General features: G+C 40.8%; 2 protein-coding genes and 2 long non-coding RNA genes across 16 annotated transcripts in view; 1 reads left to right on the top strand and 3 right to left on the bottom strand.

The window, feature by feature from the left end:
- The first annotated feature begins 12 nt into the window (after positions 1-12).
- Positions 13-8,884, top strand: LOC310758298. 5 transcript variants are annotated; one of them, XR_014545681.1, is made up of 3 exons: positions 108-648; positions 5,729-5,822; positions 7,887-8,884. It is a non-coding gene; the product is annotated as an uncharacterized lncRNA (long non-coding RNA). The 5 variants fall into 5 exon arrangements; XR_014545682.1 differs by lacking the exon at positions 108-648 and adding an exon at positions 5,459-5,586 and having other exon boundaries at positions 5,631-5,822; XR_014545679.1 differs by lacking the exon at positions 5,729-5,822 and having other exon boundaries at positions 13-648.
- LOC310758299 lies at positions 3,785-5,185 on the bottom strand. The gene is made up of 2 exons (XR_014545684.1): positions 4,395-5,185; positions 3,785-4,313 (listed from the first exon to the last, which is right to left on the bottom strand). It is a non-coding gene; the product is annotated as an uncharacterized lncRNA (long non-coding RNA).
- DESI2 (desumoylating isopeptidase 2) lies at positions 6,060-19,001 on the bottom strand. Its single transcript, XM_083604406.1, has 5 exons — positions 17,492-19,001; positions 11,748-11,820; positions 11,148-11,241; positions 10,347-10,488; positions 6,060-9,576 (listed from the first exon to the last, which is right to left on the bottom strand). Exons 1-5 carry the CDS (start codon positions 17,528-17,530, stop codon positions 9,343-9,345), a joined length of 582 nt encoding a protein of 193 aa, XP_083460532.1. The 5' UTR covers positions 17,531-19,001; the 3' UTR covers positions 6,060-9,342.
- A 2,146-nt stretch (positions 19,002-21,147) lies between these two features.
- CATSPERE (catsper channel auxiliary subunit epsilon) overlaps positions 21,148-24,951 on the bottom strand; it is a 47,234-nt gene continuing 43,430 nt past the window's right edge. For all 9 annotated transcript variants that reach the window (XM_083604252.1, XM_083604250.1, XM_083604249.1 and 6 more), the window contains 3 exons: positions 24,086-24,246; positions 22,351-22,404; positions 21,148-21,717 (listed from right to left, as the gene is read on the bottom strand). In XM_083604252.1, the coding sequence (XP_083460378.1) occupies positions 21,531-21,717; positions 22,351-22,404; positions 24,086-24,246 (402 nt within the window). In that variant the 3' untranslated portion in view covers positions 21,148-21,530. The remainder of the gene's footprint in view (positions 21,718-22,350; positions 22,405-24,085; positions 24,247-24,951) is intronic.

The following is a 24,951-nucleotide window of genomic DNA, read 5'->3' as shown; positions in this document are numbered from 1 at the left end:
TTTCGAGTAAGGAATCCTTTGTTCAGTGAGATGGGTCACGGAGCAGCGCGCGCGCCTGCGCGGGAGCGCGCCGCTTCCCTCCGCTCTCAGCCTCCCCCACCCTCCCCAACCAGCAGCCTTGCGCGCGCGCGCGCGCTCCCGCGTCCTGCTCCCGCCACGAACGTCGTCGCGTCAGGGTGTTTGATGGCGCCTAATGGCGGGCGGGGCGAGGCGGGGGGAGGAGCGCCTCAGGATAAACCAGCAGCAATTAAAGACTAACGAGGGCGGTTGGCGGGCCAGCCACGTTCCCGGCGGCAAGGCTGCCGCAAGTGTTTCATAATAAGGCTGGCCAGAAAATTGAGGGACGTTCTCGCAAGTAAGCCGCGATGGCTGCTTCTTCTTCTGGAAGAAATCTTCATGTTATATGGGCTTTTATTCCCGTCTGCGGAAAGGCGGGCATGTGAATTTGAAAAGTTCCGAAACGAAAGCGCGAAACATGGGCGTGGTGTAGTGACTCGAGGGGTGGACTAGGACGACCCAGCTGTAAGGGCCTCATAGGGATTTCTCTCAGCCTCCCCTCCCTCGCAGTTGTAAATGACAACCCCCGAAGAGCCCAAGTTTGGATCCTAAAGCAAACCATGGCTTAGCAGCAGCAGAACCACCACCAAGGTCAGAGCAAAGCTCCCCTGATCTCCTCCTATAGCACAGTAACACTTAGTACGACATACGTCCAGGCCCAGGGCCGGATTTAGGTTTGATGAAGCCCTAAGCTTCTGAAGGTAATGGGACCCTTTATATGGCCAGCTGTCCACAACAAATTGTCGCTGTTTTTTGTGTTGAATATATGCTATATGGTAATTTCTGGACTTGTTGTCGTTTAGTCGTGTCCGACACTTCGTGACCCCGTGGACCAGAGCACGCCAGGCACTCCTGTCTTCCACTGCCTCCGGCAGTTTGGTCAAACTCATGCTGGTAGATTCGACAACGCTGTCCAACCATCTCGCCCTGGCCTCTATAAAACACATCAGTTACCCACATCTGCCTCCAGACATAAGTGAAAAACACACAAAATCCTTGTGAGACCACAACCACAGAGAAACACAGCAGGCGGTGGTGGTTGTTTTTTTACTAGCAAGGCAACAAAATTTACTTCACTGCAGGAGGTTGGACTGGATGACTCTTGAGGACCCCTTCCAACTCTACCATGTTGTAATTCTATGGAGTACGAGGTAAAAAAAGCCAAGAGGATATAAGTTGAGTAGCGTTATCTATTGGCTAGAGAGAAGCTACCCTTCAATTTAGGAAGGCTCCTAGGGCTGAAGGCAGATGGAAAAAGCCGTTGCCTGTTGGCCAGCACAAAGCCTCTTTCCCTGCACTTTGCGGTCACTTGGGAGTGCTGCAAAGGGATATAATTGATTCTTGCTGCATTTCGTATTTAAAAACTGCATAGATTAGTGACTGATAAAAAGGAATCTACAGTGTCAAAATCCAATATGCACAAAAATTATCCCAATAGTTAAAATAGTTTTAATTCTTTGTATTTGCGTATGGAAATAGTTCCACTTAAGAATTATGATAGATTGTTTTTTCTAGGCTTACATTTTCCCCCCGCCTTTCACCACAGGAAACAAATCCTAAGGCTCATTTCAGTAATCAAAATAAACAAATCCTAAGGCTTATTTCAGTAATCAAAATACAAGTTAGGTTATTATAACTGAAATAGTGCTTATTCTTTATCTCACATAAATAGCTCGTAGGTTGCATGCCAGCGGCAGTAATAATTTCATTAGTTCTGTATTATTACTTTCACTGATGTGTTGTGGTTTATGAGAAAAAGAACTGCAAGCACTGAAAAGTGATACTGAAATTTTATTTTATTTGCTTTTGTCTGTAGTTATTCTGTGGCATAGTATGAAATAGAAGGAAACAGGGTGATGGTAAAGCAGCATTGGAGCTGTACCGAGGACTAGGTAGATAATCTTTTATTTTATATCATGCAGTTATAGATTGTTCAACTGAAAAATACATGGGGCTTTACATAATTTTAATATAAACAGAATTATTTATGCTTGGATTATGGATTGGTATACTATGGGTTAGACCAGTGCTTTTTTTCTTAAAAAATGTTTAGGAGTACTCTCATTTTTACTCAAGAAATTCACCATTTTATAGTTCAAATTGAGAAAAATAAATACAGTAAATGGACAAAAGTACAAAGATTCACAAAATGCTTAGGGGTATGCGTCCCCCTGCATACCCGCAGAAAAAAAGCACTGGGTTAGACACAGAAGTGTAACCAAAAAATAAATACATTTTTCCTTTCATTTAAAAATACATTGATGACTTTTTCTTAGCAGTTATATAAGTTATATTAAACAGACTATTCGGCTTTTTACAAGAAAATGTAAAAAGGTTATTTTATTGTATCATACTTTCTATTTTGAATAATTTGGAAAAGCAAGGTAAATTTGTTTACATGAGCGTGACTGACAGCTGACAGAAAATCAATGGAATGAGGAGAGAAGAAGTTTACAATGACTTCCTCACTTGCTGGTGCAGCACTGCCCAGAGATTTAGGGGAAAAGCGCATATTTACAGGGGACTGCCTAAGTTATTTGACTGAAAAGATTTCTGACATTTGAAAGATACAGATTTCAAGTACATACTGTATCTGCAATGAATGAAAAGTTAGTTCCATATGCCATCTGGTGGTTGTCTGTGAAGATGCTGTAGCTTTAAAAAAAATGTAGATCGTCTCAGGGTGCATCCTGATGACATAATTTTAGAGGTGAACCTGCTGTGGACCCACATTCATCTACTTTGGGTGGAAGTATGGTCTTTTTATCTACGTTGAACTGAGAGGAAGCTTGTTTTTCCTTTTTGCTGCCATAATACTACTTAGTTATGCTTTGACACCTGCAATGTTTCAAATCTCTGTTTGTTGTTTTAAAAATAATTTCAAAGTTCCAAACAATTATGTAATCATGGTTTGCATCAATGGTTGGATAATATTTGGACATATAATAACTTAAAGTTTAAAAAGGTAAAAATGTACATTTGTTGTTGTTGTTATATTTGTACCCCGTCCATCTGACTGGGTTGCCCCAGCCATTCTGGGTGGCAAGCATATACGTTGTCAGTGGTCGCTGGTGCCCATTAGGACAAGTGGGGTGGATGTCAGAGAGGCCAACAGGAGGTGGAAAGAGCCAATGACAGGCAGTGTCAACTAATGTTCATAAAGCTGCCCTTCCTCAGGGCAACACTGAGTCTGAATAGAAGGTTTACATGTGGTAGGAATGTATTAACTATAATGGAAGCTGGCGAATGACAAACTATGAAACTGTAAATGTAACAGGAGGCTGAGTGACTGCTCCTGCAGTCTCTGAACTAGCTCCCTCTTCTGACGTGATCAGTGCCATCCAAGCTGACAGCTTCTCAGGAAGGCAGGAATATGTGAATGGAGCCCCCCAAGTGATTGTGCTACTCAAACTAGCAGCCCTGGTCACACCTCAGGCAGTGTGTGCAGCATAGATGCTGGATGCAGAGCTTTTTTCCACAAACAGCCTTTTGTGTTGGTGGCAAAGCTGACTTCTATGCAAATACCTGTTACGTGATCAGTCTTGATAGTATTTTCAAAGGGCATGCTTCCTGTTACTTTGCTGAACTAAATAAGCTCCCAAGCTTTTGTGCACTAATCACGTGTTTCATAGCATTTCTCTCAAACTTATTTTAAAGCCAGCCCAGATCATCATCACTTTCCCAGTAAATAGGTCCTGTACATTAATAACATTGAAAAGCTGGACAGTTTGTTCTTTTCAATGGGTTTTTTATTTTTTTAGGCATAGAAGTGGGGGGGGGGAGAAGAGTAAGGAAAATTCATATAACCTATGTTGTGTCACAGGAAACATCAAATAAATCTAGTGGAATCAGTTCCTGATCTTCATCTATTTCTTCTTTATGTTGGGTTCCCCAGGGGCTTAGCCTCTTAAACAGTCTCCGCAAAGCAGCAAATTTCCCTTTGCTCCAATCTTTCTTGTCTTTTTTATTTTCAAACCTGTTTTTCAATTCCTTGTACTGCTTAAGTTGTTGGTTTTTTCTAAAAAATAGCTTAAAGTACCTGTAGTTATCACTGCTGATGTACCCTTTAGTCCCTGCTTTTGCTTTTTGCATTTTTGGGTTGATGTTTAGCAAAGCCATGAATCTGCCATTCAGTTTCTTGACATTTTCTCTTAGCTGAGGTAGTTTTTCTGACAGTTCTAGCACACTCATATTAATAAATTCCATTGTTCTTCAGAAGGCCTTTCTGCTTGAAGTTGGTGTTTTCCTTTCAAAGTCTACGGACAGGAAAATCTTATTAATTGTAGATTAAGTCAAAACTTTAATCATTAGGCATCTATTAATTTTTTTTTACTAACCTCATAACACTGCTTTGTCTTTTAAACTGATAGATTTCCATGGATCAGGACAATATATATCTGGCAGTGAAATGCAACTTTTTATCCAAGAATTATTAGTATTCTGTTTCTATGAAAGCTGATGACATCACTATTGCTTTAGTGACTTCACAGTAAATGAAAGGCCAGCTCAAAGATGCTAAAATGTGCTGTGCATGTACCTTCTGCTTCAGGAGACAAGTAACTGTTCCATCTGGTTCAAAAGTTGGTAGTTCCATTCTGTGGTGAGATCAGAAGATAGGATCACAAAAGGCAACTGGAATGTGCAAGGCCTTGTGCACTTGGGAGGCAAGGACCCTCGCCCATTTCAGATGATCTGGCTTCATCTGCCACTCCCCCCCCCCCACCCTCACATCTTCCTGGCATCTGATGCATCATATGTTTAAACAGAGCTGCCTCTCTGTTTAAAGGCAGGGGTTGATTTGTTTCTATTTCTATTCCCATCCTCCTTTTCTGTGTATGAACTGGAGGATCTTTTTATGCCCTCTATTTTACCATGTGCTGCTCTTTTCTAATCATCTTGCTCCTTTCACTCTCTCCAACTGTCACTTACAGCTTTCCCTCCCCACCCCCGTTTCTCTTGCATTCTGCATCCTGTCCTCCAAATTTCTACTCTTGTTCTCATTTTCCTCTTGGTTCCTTCTGACTTGCTTTTTGCTTTTAACCTTTCAGGAAAGGAATGGGAAAGGTCCATCCTTTTTGCCAGAGAACTGCCACTGTATCTTGGAGCTGTATGTTAGCCTAGATTCCTTTTGATATGTTGCATATGGGTCTGTTGTGTTTCAGTTGGGAGTTGATAGTTGCCCAATACCATCATGAAAATGTTGTGTCTCTCCCTCCATCTCAAAGTACAGTGGTACCTTGGGTTACGTACACTTCAGGTTACATACGCTTCAGGTTACAGACTCCGCTAACCCAGAAATAGTACCTTGGGTTAAGAACTTTGCTTCAGGATGAGAACAGAAATCGGGCGGTGGCAGCGCGGCAGCAGTAGAAGGCCCTATTAGCTAAAGTGGTGCTTCAGGTTAAGAACGGACCTCCGGAACGAATTAAGTATGTAACCTGAGGTACCACTGTAGAATGCTGAAGAGGCCAGGTGCTTTTGATGAATGTCAGTACTGTACCAGGATGCAATAAATTTTTGGCTTTTCTAGTATTTTCCCACAAAAACATCTTAAAGCAAGCTGTTTGTCCAAGAAATTCTTGTTCTTTCCTTTTTTTCTTTGATATCTAGATAAGAATAAATATTGTGAACCTTCTGATAAATGTTATGTTTCTCTTTTTTTGTACATTAGCCATCCTTGTACCCCACCATCAGTTCCCATTGCTCTGTTGTCTCTCTTGAAATAGTTTAATTTGAAACTCTCCAGTGATCACCCCTTCATCATGGTATGGCACTGGATATGGATTGTTTTGAAAGACCTTATATAGTTTATATAGTTATGTATTGCTTCTGTTTAATAAAAACCCGTTAAAAAGAATATTGTCATGTGGAAAGCCTTTGTTCACTCTTGCATGTTAATACTTTTAACCCAAAATATAAAAATAGATTTAATAATGCAATAGTATATAAAGAAGTGGAATTGAAATCTAATATTTAAATTGACAAGAACAGAACACATGCAATTTGTTCTATAAAAAACTTCTCTTTAATAAATGGATGGATTCAAGTTTATAATAGTTTGACATGTCAAAGTAACAAAAGTCAAATTCTCTGACTATTTCATACAAATACTATGCATTACAGTAAACTTATCTTAAGTTACAAAAAGTGTCAGTGAAAATTCAGTATCTAACTGTCTAAAAGTGAAATTTTTCTTATCAATTGTGATTACAATTCTATTGCATGTTGGAAACCCACTGCATTGTTATAATCAAACTATTATACAGTTTACTGATGCAAACTGACAAAATGTAGCATTTTATTTTTGGCTTCCTGAATAAAGGGTGACATTTTAATAAAAATGGCTTTAGTAAGACAGAACACCAAACAACAGTAATCCATCTTAAAGAAAAATAATCAAGTATTAGGAATTTGACAGATCAGAGAACCCTGAATGTATTTCTACTACCCGTTTGTTTTTGTTGGAAAACCCCCACAGATATCCAGTATTCTCTTAGCTGAGAATAGTGTTATGGTTTTTAAATGCACACTTTGGCCACTGGCAGACAGTGTACTCCCTGCTGAGTAGTAATGCTGGTGAAAGGTAACTTGAACTATTGCTTTGAGAACAGCCTTTGGCAGGGTTGTTTGTTTTAAAGAATCAAGTGGAGACCGAGCATAGCACATGTGGTAAGATATAAGACTACCACCACTTCATAAGATGTACCAAATTCAAGGTTCAAATGGTAAGTTTGTTCATGGGGCTATGATCATTACTAAATGGCTTAACAGGGAACTCGTATTCAAAATGAACCACCAAATTATTTATTAAAAAATGACTGTACTTACTGTGTCATGTATATCTTTGCATTGCTTGCATGCTATCAATGTGTATGAAAGTATGGGTGTATCATATACAGTGCTGTGAATATGAGCAGAACAAGGCCGATTTTTTTGATAAAAATTTGATGGAGATTAATCTAGTTCCTAATGGTTGTCCAAACAACTATGACAAGCTACAGAATTACCAAAATCCAGCAATCCTATGTAGGCACAACTGCTTCATAAGTCCTCACAAGGGCCTCAACATAGGTGATAATTCCTTAAGTGTCAATAAATATGTTCACCAAATTGCTCCTTCCACTGAAATAAGTTGGGAGGTTTTCAAATGGAGGAATGCTGTGTGCATTTCAGCACACAGACGGCTCTGGATCAGAGCTCATCTTGTTAACATTTGAGCTTCATTAACAGCTTCAGATCCAAGATGGAAAATTCCATTTCCACTTCACCTGCAGTTCAAAGAAATCCTGTCGTCTATCCCATTGTCATTCTACTAAGAAATGCTTTATATAATTTGGCAATCATGAGTAGATTGTCAATCATAAGGGTACAATTCTCAGAATCCTAATCAAAAAGTCTAAATTAAAGAACAAAGAGTGTAGGGTTAAACATGTGGCATCAAAAAAATCCAGCAGCTTAAGCAGATTCTGCTGGCTACTGATAAAACAAGAATGGTTAAAATGCAATCATAATGGCACTGTTAAAGATAATTTAGTTTCTTACTAAAAAAGGTTGGTTAAAATATGGAACATGCTCATTATTTCACATTTTTGAGAATTATTATTGTTTGACTTTTAACAGGATAATGTTGCATACCTGAGTATTGTTTACAACAAAGTCTCCCTCAAATGAGTGTATGTAAAAACTTGAAGTGGTTAGAAAAATATCTAATGCCCTTTTAATTGGAAACAATAGCATTTTTATACCTTCAGTGGGATTGTATTTGTAAAATAATATGCCAGAACATAATGTAAATTTATGAACAAATTAACCAGCCCTCTTTTCTTCAGGTTGTCCAATATGTGCAGCAACAAAATACCTCCCAATTTAGCTGACTGTGTCATCTACTCTGAAGAGTTTATTCAACAAACCCAGCAATGTAATACCACATGTAAGAGTTATTTACATATTCTTCACCAGACCTTTGTTTATACATAATTTCCAGTTGGCCTCTTCCCAGTTAAATGCAAGATCCTTAAGGCAGCATGTATAATAAAAATCTAAAACCTATTCCAATTTGCTATTCTACTGTATCCTTCTTCCTGAAGAAGACATGCTAACATTGGGGAAAGATACCAAATAGAATGAATTCCTCTGTTATCTTGATGAATGCAATTTGTCTTTGATAGTTGCTATTAGACTAACAGTTAAGAAAACTGTCACTAAAAGAAACATCTGGGTAACTCACCTATATCTGTCATTGGTTCTGTTGTGAACACAGAAGCTGGAGAAAACCTTTCCATTCCCTGTAATTGTTGAATGTTGCTGATGGAAAACTAAACAAAGCACTTTCCATTTCTCTTCATGTTTCTATTAAGAGACTCTTCTCTTAAGCAGCAGCTTACATCTGGTTAAATTAGCTGCAAAACTCACACTGCTAAAGTGAGTTCAGTCATGAACCAAATGTTACCATGTTATGTTATCTAATGTTAATGTCTAATTGCATGATTCATCTGTATTCCTCCTATAGTTCTAGGTAATGTGAAACAGCACTGTTATTTGATCTTAATGGGGGAAACTGTTGATGTTCAGAATGACGTTTTGCATCTCTAAGTCAGACAAAAACATGAGGCAAAAAGGAGGTTGAAATCTGACACCAGAGAGAACACACTCAGCTTTGTAGTAAAATATTAATCCACTCAGCATGAGTGGATAAAAACTGACAGAGAAGTCACAGTTTTAGGAACAGATATTCTCAGATACATACTAAGGTAACCTCCTTGGTTACTAGGACAGATTTCTTTGTATTGACAATTATGTACCCTGTTTACACATAGTATTCATCATTTCCTGCTTCATTATCAGCAACAGTTGGAAGTGAAATATTTTGTCCTGCCCAATTCCAAGGTAGCAACAAACAAAGCTGCTCATTCATCCACTGAGGCTGATGAAGTCATGCAGGCCTAATTGAGCTGATTAAAATTTATCTTTCAATGGCAGGTGTCCCTGTGGGACTTGTAAACAGCAGCACACAATACTGTAAACAGTTTAACTTCTGCTCAGTTAGTCCAGGCTTGCTGATTAGATGAAAATCAAGACAGCAGCTCCCCCTTAAGTTCTTCCCATTTCCCCCATAAACATTTTCCCCACTACATATAAAATCCTGAGTGGAACACCATCATCTTGAGCTGGAGAATCAATTGCATACCAAAGACATTAAAATGGCCACTCTCTGAAGTTCTGTAATGAAGTCAGTTACTGACAAGGCTTCCAAAGGCTTCAGTGTAATGGAACTTTGGACTAAACCTATATTTTAGCATGATGTCCAGTTCTTGCCCCTGACGCTGACTTTGGCAAGGAAGCTGAGGCTGCTGCATCTTCTGCTTCTTCCAGTTCTTCCTGAAGCTCTTGGCTTACACTTGACTGAAGAGCTGCAGGTGTAAGCCATTCTTTTGGTAGGCAACTTTGGAGAAAGGGGATACAGGAACTGAAATAGGCAAGGCGATTCACCCAACGAGGAATTTCTTTTCCACAGAGAATCTATATGAAATGCCACAAGTTATCCAGTGCTTTTTAAAGTACATGTCAGTTTCTATACTTGAAATACAGATCACTGAATTGAAATGCCTGTCAATTATAGTACAGTGAATATGAACCCTTCCTTATGTTACCTGTGAGACAGGCAAAATGAATACTAAATCTAATTCTGAGACAACGCAGTCCATTCTGAAAATAACAGTATGCTGGGCATCAAAAACTGAACATTTTTGAATGACCTTTTTTACCCCAACAGTGCAATCCTAGCCATGCCATTTCAAAAGTTCTATTTCAGTTCAATGGGGCTAACTCCCAGGTAAGATAAAGAGTAAGTGTATGACAAATCATTTAGTGACTAATGCTGTTTCAAAAGTTCAAATTATCAAATGAAAGTTACAATTATCAGTTTTCTGTATGAGTCATTTATATGTAAGGTATAGCTTTATAAAATGCAGTTTTGTGCATTCTTTCCAGTTATATGAATGTAAACAACTGGGGGGAAAGTTAAGGTTTCCAATTGCTTTTGAGAAAGAATGGCTGATTACTCCTACAAGGTCACTCTTTTTCATAACTTGGCCAGCTGGGTTAAAAACCCACAGAGCTTCCTCTCTGGAGGTGGCAGTGAAAAGTGTTGCTGCTACCATTTTATTTCCAGCAAGTCCTTGATGGAAAACACATTAATATTACATATGTAACCTATGTAGCCTACAAGTACTAAAGTGTTTATAAAAGTAATGGCAAGCATTTGCCCAGGCTGAACAAATAATACTTGCCTCTGAAAAAGCTGAAGAAAAGTGATTGCAGTTTTTGTGCATTAAGTGATAGGCATTTCCTTTAAAGTCTTTTCCAAGTTCTTCTATAATTTTTTCTATATCCTCCTCCATGAAGTCAGTACTTCCAAGAACAACAGCTTCTCTAAAATAAAAGAGGGTGGAGGCAGTTGCAGAGAGAGAAAGTTGTTGCAAATCAGACTGGATATGTTTTTATTCCCTGTTTGCTCTTGACAGCATGCACACACCTCCAAAAATTATCGTGTTAAAAATAGAACTTCACTGCTTTTGTCCTCTGGTTGTTTTTGAACTTCATGCCACAAGGCCTCACTACTTTTACACTACCACTTCCTTGCTCTTATCCAAGAAATCTCTCTGTAAATCCAGATTTGTGTACAGACAAATGTATAATCAATCATTTATTATGCAGTCACAGGCCCATTAAAATTAGTGCTTTATACTGCATATCACTTTTTTATTACTATATGTATCATCTTTTCCTCCAAGGAGCTCAAGGTGGTGTACATGGTTCTGCTCCTCATTCTACAACCCTGTGAGGCAGGTTAGGCTGAGAAATGGTGACTGGCCCAAAGTGAGGATTCAAATCCCGGTCTCCCAGGCTATAGTCCAACACTCAAATCATTACATTAAGTTCCGTATCTCATCTTAAGAGACAGTGGGTAGATACTTTTTGGTTGCTCAAAACGTACTATTCAAAATTAGCAGGTTGTAGTCAACAGACGTCTGAATCTAAATCACCCAAACATATTTTGGGTTACACCAATAAATGAAAAAACTTCTTACTTGAATTTAAATGTTTCTCCCAAGTCAGATGCATTTCCTGGAGAAATTTCAAATATTCCAGAAAAAGGGTATGGATGTCCACCATAAGCAAATTCTGAAATACAAAATCAGGATTTTATGCACAACTCATTGTAAGTAGGACTTTCACTTCTGGTGATTTTATAGACATGCTTTGATCAGCTGTAGGTTAAAACTGAAGTACTGCTACAAAGTAGTTTATATGTACAAATGTCAGTGCTTTATACATTTATATAAAAATTTACGTTATATTTGGAGAACACTGATTTAAATTCCCATAACAATTACACTGAGGCCAGTATATGCAGAAACCATGGGAGAGGCATGATCTGATCATTGGCCATGCTGCCTGAGGCTGATGGAAGTTTGAGTTCAACAACATCTGCAGAGCCACAGGTTCCCCAATACTGATCTACACCATGAATAAACAATCAGAATATTTGTTGCAGAAATAAGATGGTGAAATGTAGGGAGTGAGACACTGCTATTTTCCTCCCTTCCTCCCTCCCACCCACCCACTACATGTCCTATGTACATTAGCTGCTTCTTTGCACCAATGTGAGATTAAAGCGTGATACATACCTCTGCCATATATCTCTATTCCTGAATGGAATACTCCAATTCCGAGAGAGGAAGTGTATTCATTCATCCAGTACTAAAAAGGAAAATGGGAAACTTAACTGATTGTGATTACGGTTTTCTAATTCACGAGGTCAGCCCTGTACATGGAAAGAGGGGAGAGAATTTTTGCAGATTCCTCTTGCAGCCTCTTGTATTTGCCTGAGCAGAGCTGGAGCAGAAGATGCTACATGAGGCTACAGTGGTGAGGTTGAATTGGCAAAAAATACCTCCCCTGCCCCTTTAATGAGTGGGAGCCTCAACAGGACCACAGCTCTGAACTGAAAGAACCTTCAGGGTACAAAAGGGCAGGACTGGATTGCATTTGACAGAAAACTATTTATTTATTTTTATTATATTTATATCCCATTTTCCTTCACATAACCCAAGTTGCTGAATATGTGATTTCCAAGCAGCCTCCCATCAAGGCACTGATAAGACCTGGACCTACTTAGGTTCAACAAGGTGATGGCTTCATGTACCACTGGAAATATCAGTTAATAGCAGAGCTGGACCATTAAACATTAAGTTCATTTCTGGTTCACCTCAGTGGCAATGCTTAGCTGTTTGATTAAACCTTTACGTCTACAAGTGTTTGTCTCTTTATTAACATCGCTACACAAAACGCAGGCGGCTGGACACAAAAACAGGGAGGGGATCCTGTCTCGGCAGTACTGTATTATGCGCAAGGTGTCAAAACTGTGTTAAGAAGCCTCTCCTTAAAAATACCTGTGACTGATAAATAACACTGACATAATGCATTGTGTTTGTTTGCAAGGTTACAGAAACCGCACATACTGAACAATAAAACAATAAGTACAACTGTAATCCATTCTGAAAAACCCATGGAATTTGTGTTCCACTGAATCTGCAGCCAATCTACTAGAAGAATTATAAGAACTTCACTGAGAGGGGATTAGTTCCCCCCTGCCCCAGCATGATGATTACAAATAATTACCTTCTGTACCTGGAATCAAAAGCTGAGCCATGTTGATGGTATGGACCAAAACTAAGTCCCTGAAAAGATGTCTTTAAATGTATGAAGATTGCAAAAGTGAGTATCATGCAGCAAATATAAAGTACAATTGAGACTAGAAGAAACTCAGCTGCATGGGAAATGCAGGGGCAACAGGGAATTGTGAATAGAAATGCACCCCACAGCTCTTGCCCAGAGTCCAGACCTTCTGCAAATGACACCACCCTTGCATTAGTCCTGTTAGGTCTAGTAGTTCCCTCAGACTATCCTACAAACAAGGAAAATTACGTCCTCTGCCATGGACTTAATTTGTAAAAGGGAACTATTTGTGGTAATAAAGTGCTTACAGAAAAAATGGTCACCAGCTTGAGTTGGATAGAAAATAAATTTCCAAAAGGTTCAACAAGGGATAGGAAAAAAACCTGATATGTTTTGAGCATATTGGACATAAGAGATTGCATTAGGTGATCTTTGAAAACCTTCCCAAACCAGTCATACTACAAACTGAAAAATAAACAAGTTAGTAGACGTGTGCCTTTTTTTGTTTGCTACAAAGCAATACACCCTCACTCTTGCTTTGTAAGTCTCCCCATAATCAGTCAATATGTCACAGTTGTACCCAAAGGTTACTTGGGAGGTTCTGCTGATCCAGGATACACTGTTCAAAGTTAGGGAATACATCAGGTGTTAGTTTACACTCCGGGGACTTTCACATATTGGGACTTTTACAGAGCATTCTCTTCATGCAGTCTTTATGTAATAGCTTTAGGATTCTCAGTTCGAATATACATTTAACTACTTACAGGTTAACAAAAAATAGTGGATAGTAATTTGCCAACAACAAGGGATCAGAGCACTTCTTGCTTTTGTCTCCCAAATGCCATGCACTGAAAGTTATACCTCACACAATGAATTTCACAAAACACATCTCGGTTCACCATCTAGCTAGGCTAGTTCCTTTCTGGGGCTAACCCACAAGGCTGCACTATTACCTAATTGTAGATTATTGTCAAGATTACTAATTAGTCAGAATAGCCATTTTGGAAAGATTGGGACATGAAGAGAACTTAGATGTCCATTGCATCTAATTTCTTGTGAACTAGGCAAATGTTGCATTATAGAAGGCAATTAAATCACTTTATAATCATACAAACAGCCCTCCAGGAAAGGAGGAAGAAAAATGGATGGAATCAAGCAAAATACAACAGGAAAAAGATCAGCAAGGTTTTCTTGTTTCTGGGAAATAATTCCCATTGTTTTTGAACATGCAAACAAAAAATTAATTTGCATTCTGTAACATGGAAGCAATCATGGCAGTGAATTTGTTCACTCTGATAGCATGCTCAGGGAAGTAGACAGCTTCTGGAAGAATGCACAAGAATCCAATATATATACACTACTACATTTGGGTCACAATTACTCTGAAGAATGTAAAAATAATAGATTTGCAAGGCTCCCACAGGAAGATGGGTTTTTTTTATCCACCCTCTTGCATTCCAAGTCTGGTGCAACAAGGGTGTATCCATGTGTGTCATGCAGAAGACAACACAGTACCAGGTAGAGGGATGGAACAGGAGAGAGAAGCTGAACTCGCCAGCAGTTTAAGAAGGTAAAGAGGAAATATTCTGGTAGCAATACACAAAACTCCTAAAATAGTGGGGGGGGGGGTAAAAAGCAATGGGATCAGGAGTGCCAACTTGAATAAAATATTTGGGGGGTGGGCAGTTAAGCCATGCCCTGCACAATCGATCATATGTCGCAGTGCATGCACACCATTTGAATGGCAATGCCCATCAACTTGAGCGGCCCCAGCCCCCTCAAATATTTTTTGGGGGGGCAAAGTCTTCTCAGCCTCCGGGAGTTGGCACCTACAAATGAGATTAAGCAAAGGGATGGGAATTTTTTTTTTTAATTACAACATTTCACTTCTAAGAGGAATGCAGGGGTTCCTTACTTTCATCCTCAAAAGAGGATAAGTTAGTTCTGTAGTCACCAATGTGATGCCCATGGGCACCATGGCACCCTGAGATACCTCTCCAGCTGCTGCCAAGACTCCCTGTCCCAATTTGTTGTTTTAAAAAATCAAGGTTTGGGGCTTCTTTTTTGGTTGCAGGGGCTGCTTGTATGAGTGCAAATAATGTGCTTTTCATGTCTGTTTTATTTGTTTTGGCGGGGGTGTTTAGGTGTTCTAGCTATTTTTATTCTGTGAATTTGTGTGTGTGTGTGTGTGTGTGTGTGTGTGTGTGTTGTGCCCATAACAGTTTCTTAGATTTGCATATGTTCCCTTAGGCCCAAAAACATTGGTGATGCCTGGGATAGCTGGAGAGATAGCAAACTTTCATGACGTAAATCAGACCCCAAGGCCCATCTGATCCTGCATTTTTTGTCTTTGGGAAGCCCACAAACAAGGACATGAGCACAAGGACACTCCTTGCTTGTGATCCCAGCAACTGATATTTAGAGTTGCACTCCCTCCAACCCTGGAGGTAAAAAAGCCATAACAACTAGCAGTCTTAATCTCTATGAATGGCCTGGGTTATAGCCTGCACTGGGAGAAGGAAAAGCAGAAAGCAAACCAGACAAACCACCCCACCGCTTCTTATCTTTGCCACTACTACCAAGTGGCCATTTTATTTTTCTCTGGTTGCCTCCACTAAATAGCCCTTTAACCTTATGAATTTTAACTAGCTCAACATTTTTCTAATATTGGTAGGAGTGACATGCATGTGGTGAGATGCAAGACCTCAAACTGATTTTCCCCTACAGCAACTATGCTTAAGGATTTAGTAATACAAGTTGAACAGTTTTCATTAAAACTAAGGGTGGAATTCAATGTTACGCTATTAAGATTGCTCCATCAGTACAAGCCCCATTGTGCCAGCAGGACTCGTGCTGCCTTCTGCTAGCACAACTTGAATCCAGCCCTAACTTTACAATTTAAGTAACTACATATCAGAGCTAACAAACAAACAGCAGCAGCGACAAATGCTCCCAGCCCTTTGTCTTCTGGATTGTTTCCCTATCCAAGCCACTACTTATCAACTTGCACCCTCTGTTCAGCTTCTGAGTCTCATTTGGTCTCCTCCTGGCTTCTGCTGCAGTGCCCTTCTGTGCACTTTAGCACTTTCTCAGTGTTCCAGCTCACTTTAAATGTTCCAGCCCTTTAAGTTTCTGATGCCACAATTTTCTTCTACTTTCAACTAACTACCCTGTTTTCTAGCTATTTTACTTCAGCTCATGGGTGTAGCCAGGATTTTTGTTAGGGGGCACAGGACTTTGCTTGGGAGGAACAGGACTTTGGGGGGGGGTGAACTGATGTGATTGGTCAGTTAGTTAAGTATTTCTACTGTTTTACTTGATGGGGCAACCCATGCTTCAGCTGCTTGTTAGCCAAGGTATAAAACGTTAGGACCAGGTGAATAGCATGTCAATAGACTGTGCACCTATTATCCAATGCCATTCTGGCTAAACTAATTTATTTGAACTTAAACAATAGGGAAAATTTACTCTTTGAGCTGTAGAAATTTGCAGCTAATAAAAACATTCACTCATTCAAAAAACTTTGACAACAACATCAAAGTTGTCCTATCTGTATTTTTTCAAGTTATTTTTTAAAATACACTTATATCCCATCATTCTTTCAAGAAGCTCAAGGGGGTATACATATTTCTCTGCAATCCCTTTTTTATCTCCACAACACTCACGTAAGGTAGTTTAGGCAGAGAGATAGTGAACAACTGCCTTCATGTAAGCATTGGTAAGCATTTGAACCTAGGTCTCCTCACTTCTGTTCTGACAGTCAATTCACTCAATTCACACTGGCTTTCTGCAATTCTTAAGAAGCTGTTGTGCAATGCTGAAGAAGTCAGATAACTAGATAGGAATGGTGTGTGTCATTTATGAGCTGGCAAAGTCAAAGATTGCAACACTTTAGCCAAAAGCAACAGGGAGTTAAATGTCTCCAATGTTTTCCTCACATGATAAACCAGTACAGTACTATAATTTAGACTTTAAGGCCACCTGACTACACGAGTGCTAACCTGTTTGAAAAGATATTATGTTTCTACTTGTGTCCAGGTCTTGTCATTTGATCTTTTAAGTAGTCACACCCCCCCCCAACCAGCTTAGATTCTTTGTACATGCAAAAATAGTGGTGTAAGGCTCTAGTCCTCAAGGCAATTCAGAGTGTAAGAAACTAGAGGATTGTGTTCTGGCCAACTCTGATAGAGCCTTATTAAAACACTATCATTCTTTCTTTGTATGCATGACATTACAAAGATCAACTCAAAGTACCAAAGATGCAGATGGGCACGAATCCAACACCCAAAGAGAGGCAACTGAAAATTCACACACCTGTTGCGATAACTTTAGAGCCCTTAATAATTCCCTCGCTTCCAAATTGTTATTGTACCTTTCCAGGGCAAAAAGGGGATAATGAAAGGAGCATTTAAACCAGCATCCTGCTGTTGCAGCAATGTATGGAAGGAGGAGGAGGGGGAAGAAACATGTGAGCGCCGAGGATCCGCAGAAGGAGACTCCTGTGGCGTTTGGGAAAGGAAGGAGCTATGGAGGCAGAGCAGCAGCAGTCCAGGGCGAAAGATGAGAGAGAGAGAGAGAGAGAGAGAGAGAGAGAGAGAGAGAGCCCGGGAAATGTGAGAGAGTTGAACCTGGCGGGGAGTTGCGGGGACAAACGCAGGCAGGCCCCCGACGGCCGGCTCCGTCGTCCACTCACCATGTCGTAGACGTTGAGGATCACCAGCTGGTTCGCCATTCTCCCCTCGCGCGACTCCAGGCAGGGGTCCCTCTCAGGCCTCGGGCGGCGGCCTCGGGGCGCTCTCCGGAGGCCCCCCGGGCGGCCGCCGCCTCCTCGTCCGGCCTCTGGCTGAGGGGCGCGACGGAGCCGCCGGCAGCATGGAGCCGCCTCCGCTGAGGGAAAGAGGGGAGCCGGGGCCGCGTCCCCACGAAGCCTCCTCGCCCCGCGCTCGGCAGACGCGAGCCGAGAGCCGCCACCGGCACCCGGGTGGGGCCCAGCGCAGCTCCGCCTCTCTTGTTTGTCTCCGGGCTGCTGCCGCCGCCGCCCGCCCCTACGGGCCGCGGGGGACGCGCAAAAGTGACCTTCCCTGAGGAGCGGCTGTTGCGCCGCCCGCGCGCCCCTTCCTCCCCTCTCGGCCAACGGCTTTCGCGAAGGAGCCCTTCCAGCTTGCCCACATCTTCAGCGCCGGGGAGGTGAGGCGCCCAAACTACAACCCCCAGCATGCAGCGCGGGAGGAAGCATGTTTCCCGGCAGCCCAAAGGGAAGAAGCGGGAGTCTTTTCCCCAGTTCTGCCTTCTTCTGGCTGCTAGAATGCGCGAGGGTTCCTCGACCAACGGCCTTCCGAATGTCCGCGCGAAAGTTCGCCTCGTGTGACCCGAGGCGGGGGCAGCTGGCTGAGCGCCCTCGCTGCCGCCAGGGAGACGGGTGCGGGGCCCGGTGGGTATGTGAAGGAGCCGCCGCTGCCCTCAGCTGACTGAGGGGCTCAGAAGCCCTTCTGTGGCGGAGGAGCTGCCAGGGCGCACGCAGGATTCGAGCCCTTTTGCTTCTTTGTGGCCTTATGCGCCCGCTGGAATAGGGTGGAAGAGGAGAGGGGGATCAGGAGCGGGCGTGTGCAGCGCCCGATCCCATCTGGAAGCCCCTTTGCAGTGCTTCTGCTTCCCCTCGCCTCGCAAGCGGCGCTTAACATCATCAATCGCTGGCCTCCTCTCCTTCATGTGCAAAAGGAGGTTCTTTTTATAACAGATCACAGACTCCCATTATGTGCAACCTGGGGAAACTCGGTTTAAGTAAAGGAATTGGCAAACCAGGCTATCAAACGACAGTTGCAAGTTTGTACGTTGGAGAGAACTGTGATTTCTTCCAAAGTGAAAGCAGCAGCTCTTTCTTCTCATCTACAAAGAACAGAAGTAGGGAAAGCACATGACGCTGACAGTTGCTATGCCTAATTCATAGTCAATTTCACCATAATGAGATTATAATTTGAACAGGACTATAATTTCATTACAGTAGCAGTGTTTTAAACCTGTGAACAAATAGATGGTGATCACCACATCCGTGTTATCTGCATAAGGATGCAGTTAACATTTTAGGTGTGAAATATGGCTATGGTCGTGTTCTGCTTCCTATCTGTTCCTTTTTCATTCTTTATGTGGGCACGAGCTGTAATCGCCATGAGAAAGGTCTGCTGTCCCCTGGCACAACACTCCCCTAACATCTTCTTCCCAATTGCTTAGTCCCCTAGTACCATCCTTTGCTCCCAGACTGCCCAGCAGCCATTTGTCAGTGCTGCCCAATTAATGTCCCCAAATTACCATTGTAGCAACCAAAGCTGCCTCGTGATCTCTCTATCAACCAATGGTGGTGCAGAAACAGAGCACCGGATTGCTGTACTGTACTTGAGTGAGCAGGCTGCTCACTCCCACAGGTTGAAGTGAGAATTTATTTCCCAGGATGACCCACAGCCATTTCACTGCACCTTGGAAAACATAATTCCTTCTATATGTGCTCATTATATGCAAATAAAGGGATGGGGCCATAAGAATAATAAGTAAACCTTGGAGTGGCCCTTTGGTGCCCTATCTCCTTTCCTGTTTTGTATATAGCATTTGGGAGCCAAAGAAAAAACAGTATAGTTATAAAATCAAGGCTGAAAGACCAATGAGCTGTACAAGAATGCTGCATTTCTCACACTGTTTTTTTCATTTTCAGTAAATCACTTTCAATGGGTTGTTACACTGATCATTACTAGGTTCCCTTTCAGCTCCCAATTCCATTCAGCCCCGGTGTTCTAATACGGAGTTTTGATATACTGTATACACATATGACAAAATAACTTTATTTTTTCCACAGCAGAGTTTGAATGGTGTAGGAAATGAATTTGTTTTATATTGATTTGAAGCTTGCAATGTGCTGTTTTCAGATGGTTTTTAAAAAAAAAAAACAGATATCAAATTTGATTCAGAAGAACGTCAAAAGTGGTGGGGGAGAGTTTGTTTAGTGGTGGTGAATTCTTGTGTAGGATACAGTCTGAGCATTTTAATGTAAGGAACAACAAACTGCTTTCTTAAAAAAATATTAAACTAGGGAGAAATGGTTGCCCTCCAGATGCTGCTGCATCACAGCTCCCATAATCCCTAACCATTGGCCATGTTAGTTGGGGACCACAGCTCAATGATAGAGCATATATTTTGTGTGGAGAAGGTCCCAGGTTCAATCCACAGCATTTCAAGGTATGGTTGGGAGAGACCCCTGCTTGAAATCCTGCAGAACAGCTGCCAGTCAGTGTAGACAGTACTAAGCTGGTTGGACCAATGATCTGACTTGGTATAGGGCACCTTCCTATGGAGCTGTCAGGAGTTCAGCAACACTTGGGGGGACACAAACGCTAAATGGTCCATCCTCATGTTAAACCACATTTTGCCGTATCCAGTGTTTATTAAATGATGTATCAAGGACCAATGGGGAACTTCAGTGTCACAGCTTGCCCAGTGCCTCTTCCCTCCCCCTGCCCCTGATTGTGCCATTGACTTCTGATTGGACTGAAACCCACACCAACAGCTCCCCATATGCTAGGTAAAGGTGGCTGGGAGACAAAGTAGTTCAGAGGGGGAGGGAAATGTGGTGTCCCTCATCTGAGGGCAGGGGGAAAATGCTGAAAGAAATGAGAAAGAGATACAGGGTTAATTTTTTTAAAAAAAGAATAACAATAAACTGGTAATAGAAAAGTTGTTATAGAGGGAAGAAATCAATGCTAAAGGAACAGGGAGGAGGGTTGAAGCAAACAGGCAGTTTGCAGAAGAATAAGGCACAAGTATGACAAGGGATAAAAATACTTGGGGAAACATGAAAGAGAGGAGGAAATAAAAAGCAAAATCTTTCTCTACTCCAAATTAGCAAATTTCTGGCTAAAATGGAGAGGCTGAGTTTCAACAGCCTTACAGCCAATGTATGCTCTTAGCATGAATGAAACTGAGCTATGGAACTCCTTGTCACAAGAAAATCTCTGAAGCAAAAAACTTGAGAAATTTCAAAGAGGAATTAGGTATCAGTAGAAAATGATGCCAGTAATTGTTAGCTGATTACGCCAAAGTCTGCCTCCCTCTGCTACAATTTTGTGACTGGTGGGTCTCAGTAATTTTAAGCTATATCAAATTGGAATGGAAGGTAGAGAGTTTGAGAACACGTTTATTGCTTGCTATAAATATTTGTACACAGACATTTGTCCTAACACCCAAGCTTGTCACTTATCTACCACCATTATGAATAGTACTATGAACAGTGCTAAGGATTAGTGTCTCACTCTGAACATTCACTCACTGTGAAAAACTCTATAAATTGAAAGTGGAGACACTATATGTTCTTTCCATTGTCTGTTTGTTTATTTTGTAGCACAATAGAATCTTCAATAAAAACAAAATTTAAAATAACAACCTGTGCTAACGATTCAGTTCTTGAGTATCCAGAGGTCATTGTTAACATCACAGAACCATTCCTGAATAAATATTTTATTTTCTTGTTAAAAAATTATTGCACAGAAGGAATGGACCAATTTGGGATTGGGATTTTGAAAAATATAAGATGATCAGCTTTTGAGGGTTTTAGAGAATGTTAGAAAATTGTGTTTAAAAGTATACTTGTATTAATCTTAGTTTGAAACATTACAGCATTTGTTTAAAACATTACAGTATTGTTTGTTCATATACAGTTTAATAAGCACAAGTAATAATTTGTAACTGGGTTACTCATATTTCTTCGCTTCATCTGAAGAAACCGCTGAAGTAATCTCTGAATTAAATGACACCACTGGGTCCACAAAATGGAGTGCCCGAAATAATTTCACATACCGATAGTAGCTGAAGGCAAGGACTCCCCAAAAGAAAACAACTATCAGGCAAGCCCAACCGGCAATCTTAAGCATGTTTAGGCTAAAATACAAACAAAATGGAACATAAGTGTGTGTGTGTTCATTCAATGAGCTGCTGGCTAATAATAATAATAATAATAATAATAATAATAATAATAATTTATTATTTATACCCCACCCACCTGGCTGGGTTTCCCCAGCCACTCTGGGCGGCTTCCAACAAAATATTAAAAAAACAATAAAATGCATTATTGTCACAAGCTCCACTGAATGGAATGTAATTATTTGTTTAGCTTCCAATACATGTAGAATGTTATTGGAACACCTACACAGAGCTGGGGTGTGTTATAGCAGGCTGTGCCCCTCTCACCTAAACTTGACACTGCTGTGGCACTCACTACGCATGCCATACTCAATCCCCTAGCTCATGATCTAATTTTCTGAGTCAATTTTTTACACACAGAGAATGTTAACATTCATATTATCAATCTTCCATTGAACTAGAAAAAAATCTGAAAGCCTCTAGGCTTTTTAAGAATGTAGAAAGTAAATACATCTTCCCAGATTTCAGAACACGGAGTTTGTTCAATGGATTTATACTAAACTTTGTATCAGGATTTTTACCAAACTTTTGTGCAGGAATGGGAACTAATGCTTGATCTCATGCCAACAAATCAAGAGTACTAATGCCTACCTTTCAATGATGCCATGTGTCCGAACTGCAAAATAAGCTTCATAAGGACAAAAACTGGAATAAAAAATGAGAGACTAAACATTATTTTTCATAACTGTAAACTACAACAGTCTTATAATGAGAGGGAAACCATCTTATAATTAGAGGAGAAGTCAAATTTTAGACGATTACTGCTTCAGAAAAATCAAGTGTAAGATTCATGACAGTGATGATACTGTGAGGGGAGTGGTGACAGATACATTTGGGCCCTTCAGAGATGGGGCTACTGATAGTGCTTGATAGCCTTAACCAACATGAACAGGACTATTATCCTTCCATATCAGCATGTGTTCTCTGCATGAGTATAAGAAAAAGGGCATGCTACCACAGCGCCCCACCCCCCAGCACCCTCATTTGTGAGATTGGTTATGTAACTTTTTCCATATGTACATAAGAAGCTGTAATTGCTGGTGTTTGTACAGAGATTAAATTAGATGAACACACTCTCTGCATGGGTGTGTGTGAGGTTTTTCTACTCTAAGAAAATATTGTGTGTAAAAGAAAGCAGAACTGGTAACAAACTGTACTTGCATATTGACTGATTTTGTCTTCCTCCTTGGATACCATCAATATAGCACATGTGCAGAGGCGATATGCCAGGACCCTCCCATAACACAAAATGGGTGAGATTCAGAGTTCTGTGTACCTTATTTTATTTAAATTGTTTTACTGTATTTGTCATCCAACAACTAAAGTTTTCTGGGTGATATTCAGCACACTGAACTGAAAATCTGCTATGTTATTGTGTTCCTAAGTAACAGCTAGATGTCATCTCTGCTATTGACCTGTTGTATAATGTACACCATATATGACACTCGATATTAGTTCTATATACTCGAAGAAGACCCACTGAAACTATTTAACTATTTAATTGAAACTATTGAACTATTGAAGTAACTTAAGACCACTGATTTCAGTGGATCTACTCTGAATACGAGTTGACTATCGTCCCAAACACTTAGGAATTAACTTAATTACAAATTTATAAACATGTTCCATTCAGGTATAATTATATTCAAAAAAAGAGGTTTAAAGACTGTCTCAAGGCAAATCTTAAAAAATGTAGTATAAACACCAACAAATGGGAAACACTGGCCTGCGAGCGCTCCAACTGGAGAACAGCCTTAACCAAATGTGTCATGGGCTTTGAAGACACTCGAACTCAGGATGCAAGGAGAAACATGCTAAGAGGAAGGCACGCTTGGCAAATCCACACCATGATCAACTCCTGCCCGGAAACCAATGTCCCCACTGTGGAAGGACATGTGGATCCAGAATTGGCCTCCACAGTCACTTATGGACTCATTGTTAAAACCGTGTTTATGGAAGACAATCTTACTTGGCAATGAGTGATCACCGAAGAAGAAGAAGAAGAAGAAGAAGAAGAAGAAGAAGAAGAAGAGTTTGGATTTGATATCCCGCCTTTCACTCCCTTTAAGGAGTCTCAAAGCGGCTAGCATTCTCCTTTCCCTTCCTCCCCCACAACAAACCCTCTGTGAGGTGAGTAGGGCTGAGAGACTTCAAAGAAGTGTGACTAGCCCAAGGTCACCCAGCAGCTGCATGTGGAGGAGCGGAGACGCGAACCTGGTTCCCCAGATTACGAGACTACCGCTCTTAACCACTACACCACACTGGCTCTCAAAGAAGAAGAAAGAAGATACTTAACCATACAACTACTAATTATGTTAAAGCTAACCTGTAGTTTGGATCCATTATCTTCAATCTGAACAGGAAAATGCCAGCATAGTCCTGAGGCCAAATGATAGAGTTGATGCCAGAATGGTTCATGAGTTCATATTGATTATCTAGTGTTCCTAGAAGTCCAGCACCACCACTCATAAAACAGGATACGTAATTCTGGGTGGGGAAATGTAATTAATTTACCATAAGACAAACATCCATAATACGTGAGGAATATGGTAAGTACAAATAATATACCTGTTTTATGTCCTAAAGTGTTTGCATAATAAATAAGTAGCTGATTCTGTAGTTGTTGGGTTGCAAAAAATAATTAGGTATAGCTTAAGACACTATAGTTTTCAAACTATTGGCAAATCATGCAATCCAGAACATCAGCAAAGCTGGTGGATAGGAGGAAGACCAAAGATGGAAGATCCAAAATATCTAAAGCTCTGCTTGGGACACACAAACAGGGTGGATAGAAGGATGGAACTCCCTTTCTGGCCGTTTTTGAGAGGGTGGGGGTAACATTACAATTTCCCACCTATTGTTTCCATGGGTTATATTTTGTTCTGTTTGGTGTGTGTAAGAAGAAGGGGAAGGCTTTGGATTCATGTCCCCTTTTTACCTCTACTGGTATCTGTAAGATAAGGGCTACATATGTTTTTACAGGGCTGGTAGGTGCCTTACAAGGTCAGATTTCCTGTTTCAAGGTGCGGCACCACCTGCTGCCTTTGGAGAAGGAGATCCAAAACATCATATAGCTCTAGAGATGCACTGCTAGTGACCACAGGATTGTGCCCTAAGTATTATTGCATTGCCTCTTGAATATTAATTTGTGCGTCCTGATCAATATTCATAGCAAAATACCATGAGAGCTTC

This window comes from Podarcis filfolensis (assembly GCF_964270895.1).
Source record: "Podarcis filfolensis genome assembly, chromosome: 3".
Classification (NCBI taxonomy): Eukaryota; Metazoa; Chordata; class Lepidosauria; order Squamata; family Lacertidae; genus Podarcis; species Podarcis filfolensis.
Note: the sequence above shows the minus strand (reverse complement) of the source record. Positions and strands in the feature narration are given on the sequence as shown.

Coding starts and splice junctions, on each gene's coding strand:
- DESI2 (XM_083604406.1), bottom strand. CDS start 17,530: ATGGCGAACCAGCTGGTGATCCTCAACGTCTACGACATG. Junction 11,821..17,491: donor TCCTCAACGTCTACGACATG/GTGAGTGGACGA, acceptor TTTCCTTTTTAG/TACTGGATGAATGAATACAC. Junction 11,242..11,747: donor AATAGAGATATATGGCAGAG/GTATGTATCACG, acceptor TTTGTATTTCAG/AATTTGCTTATGGTGGACAT.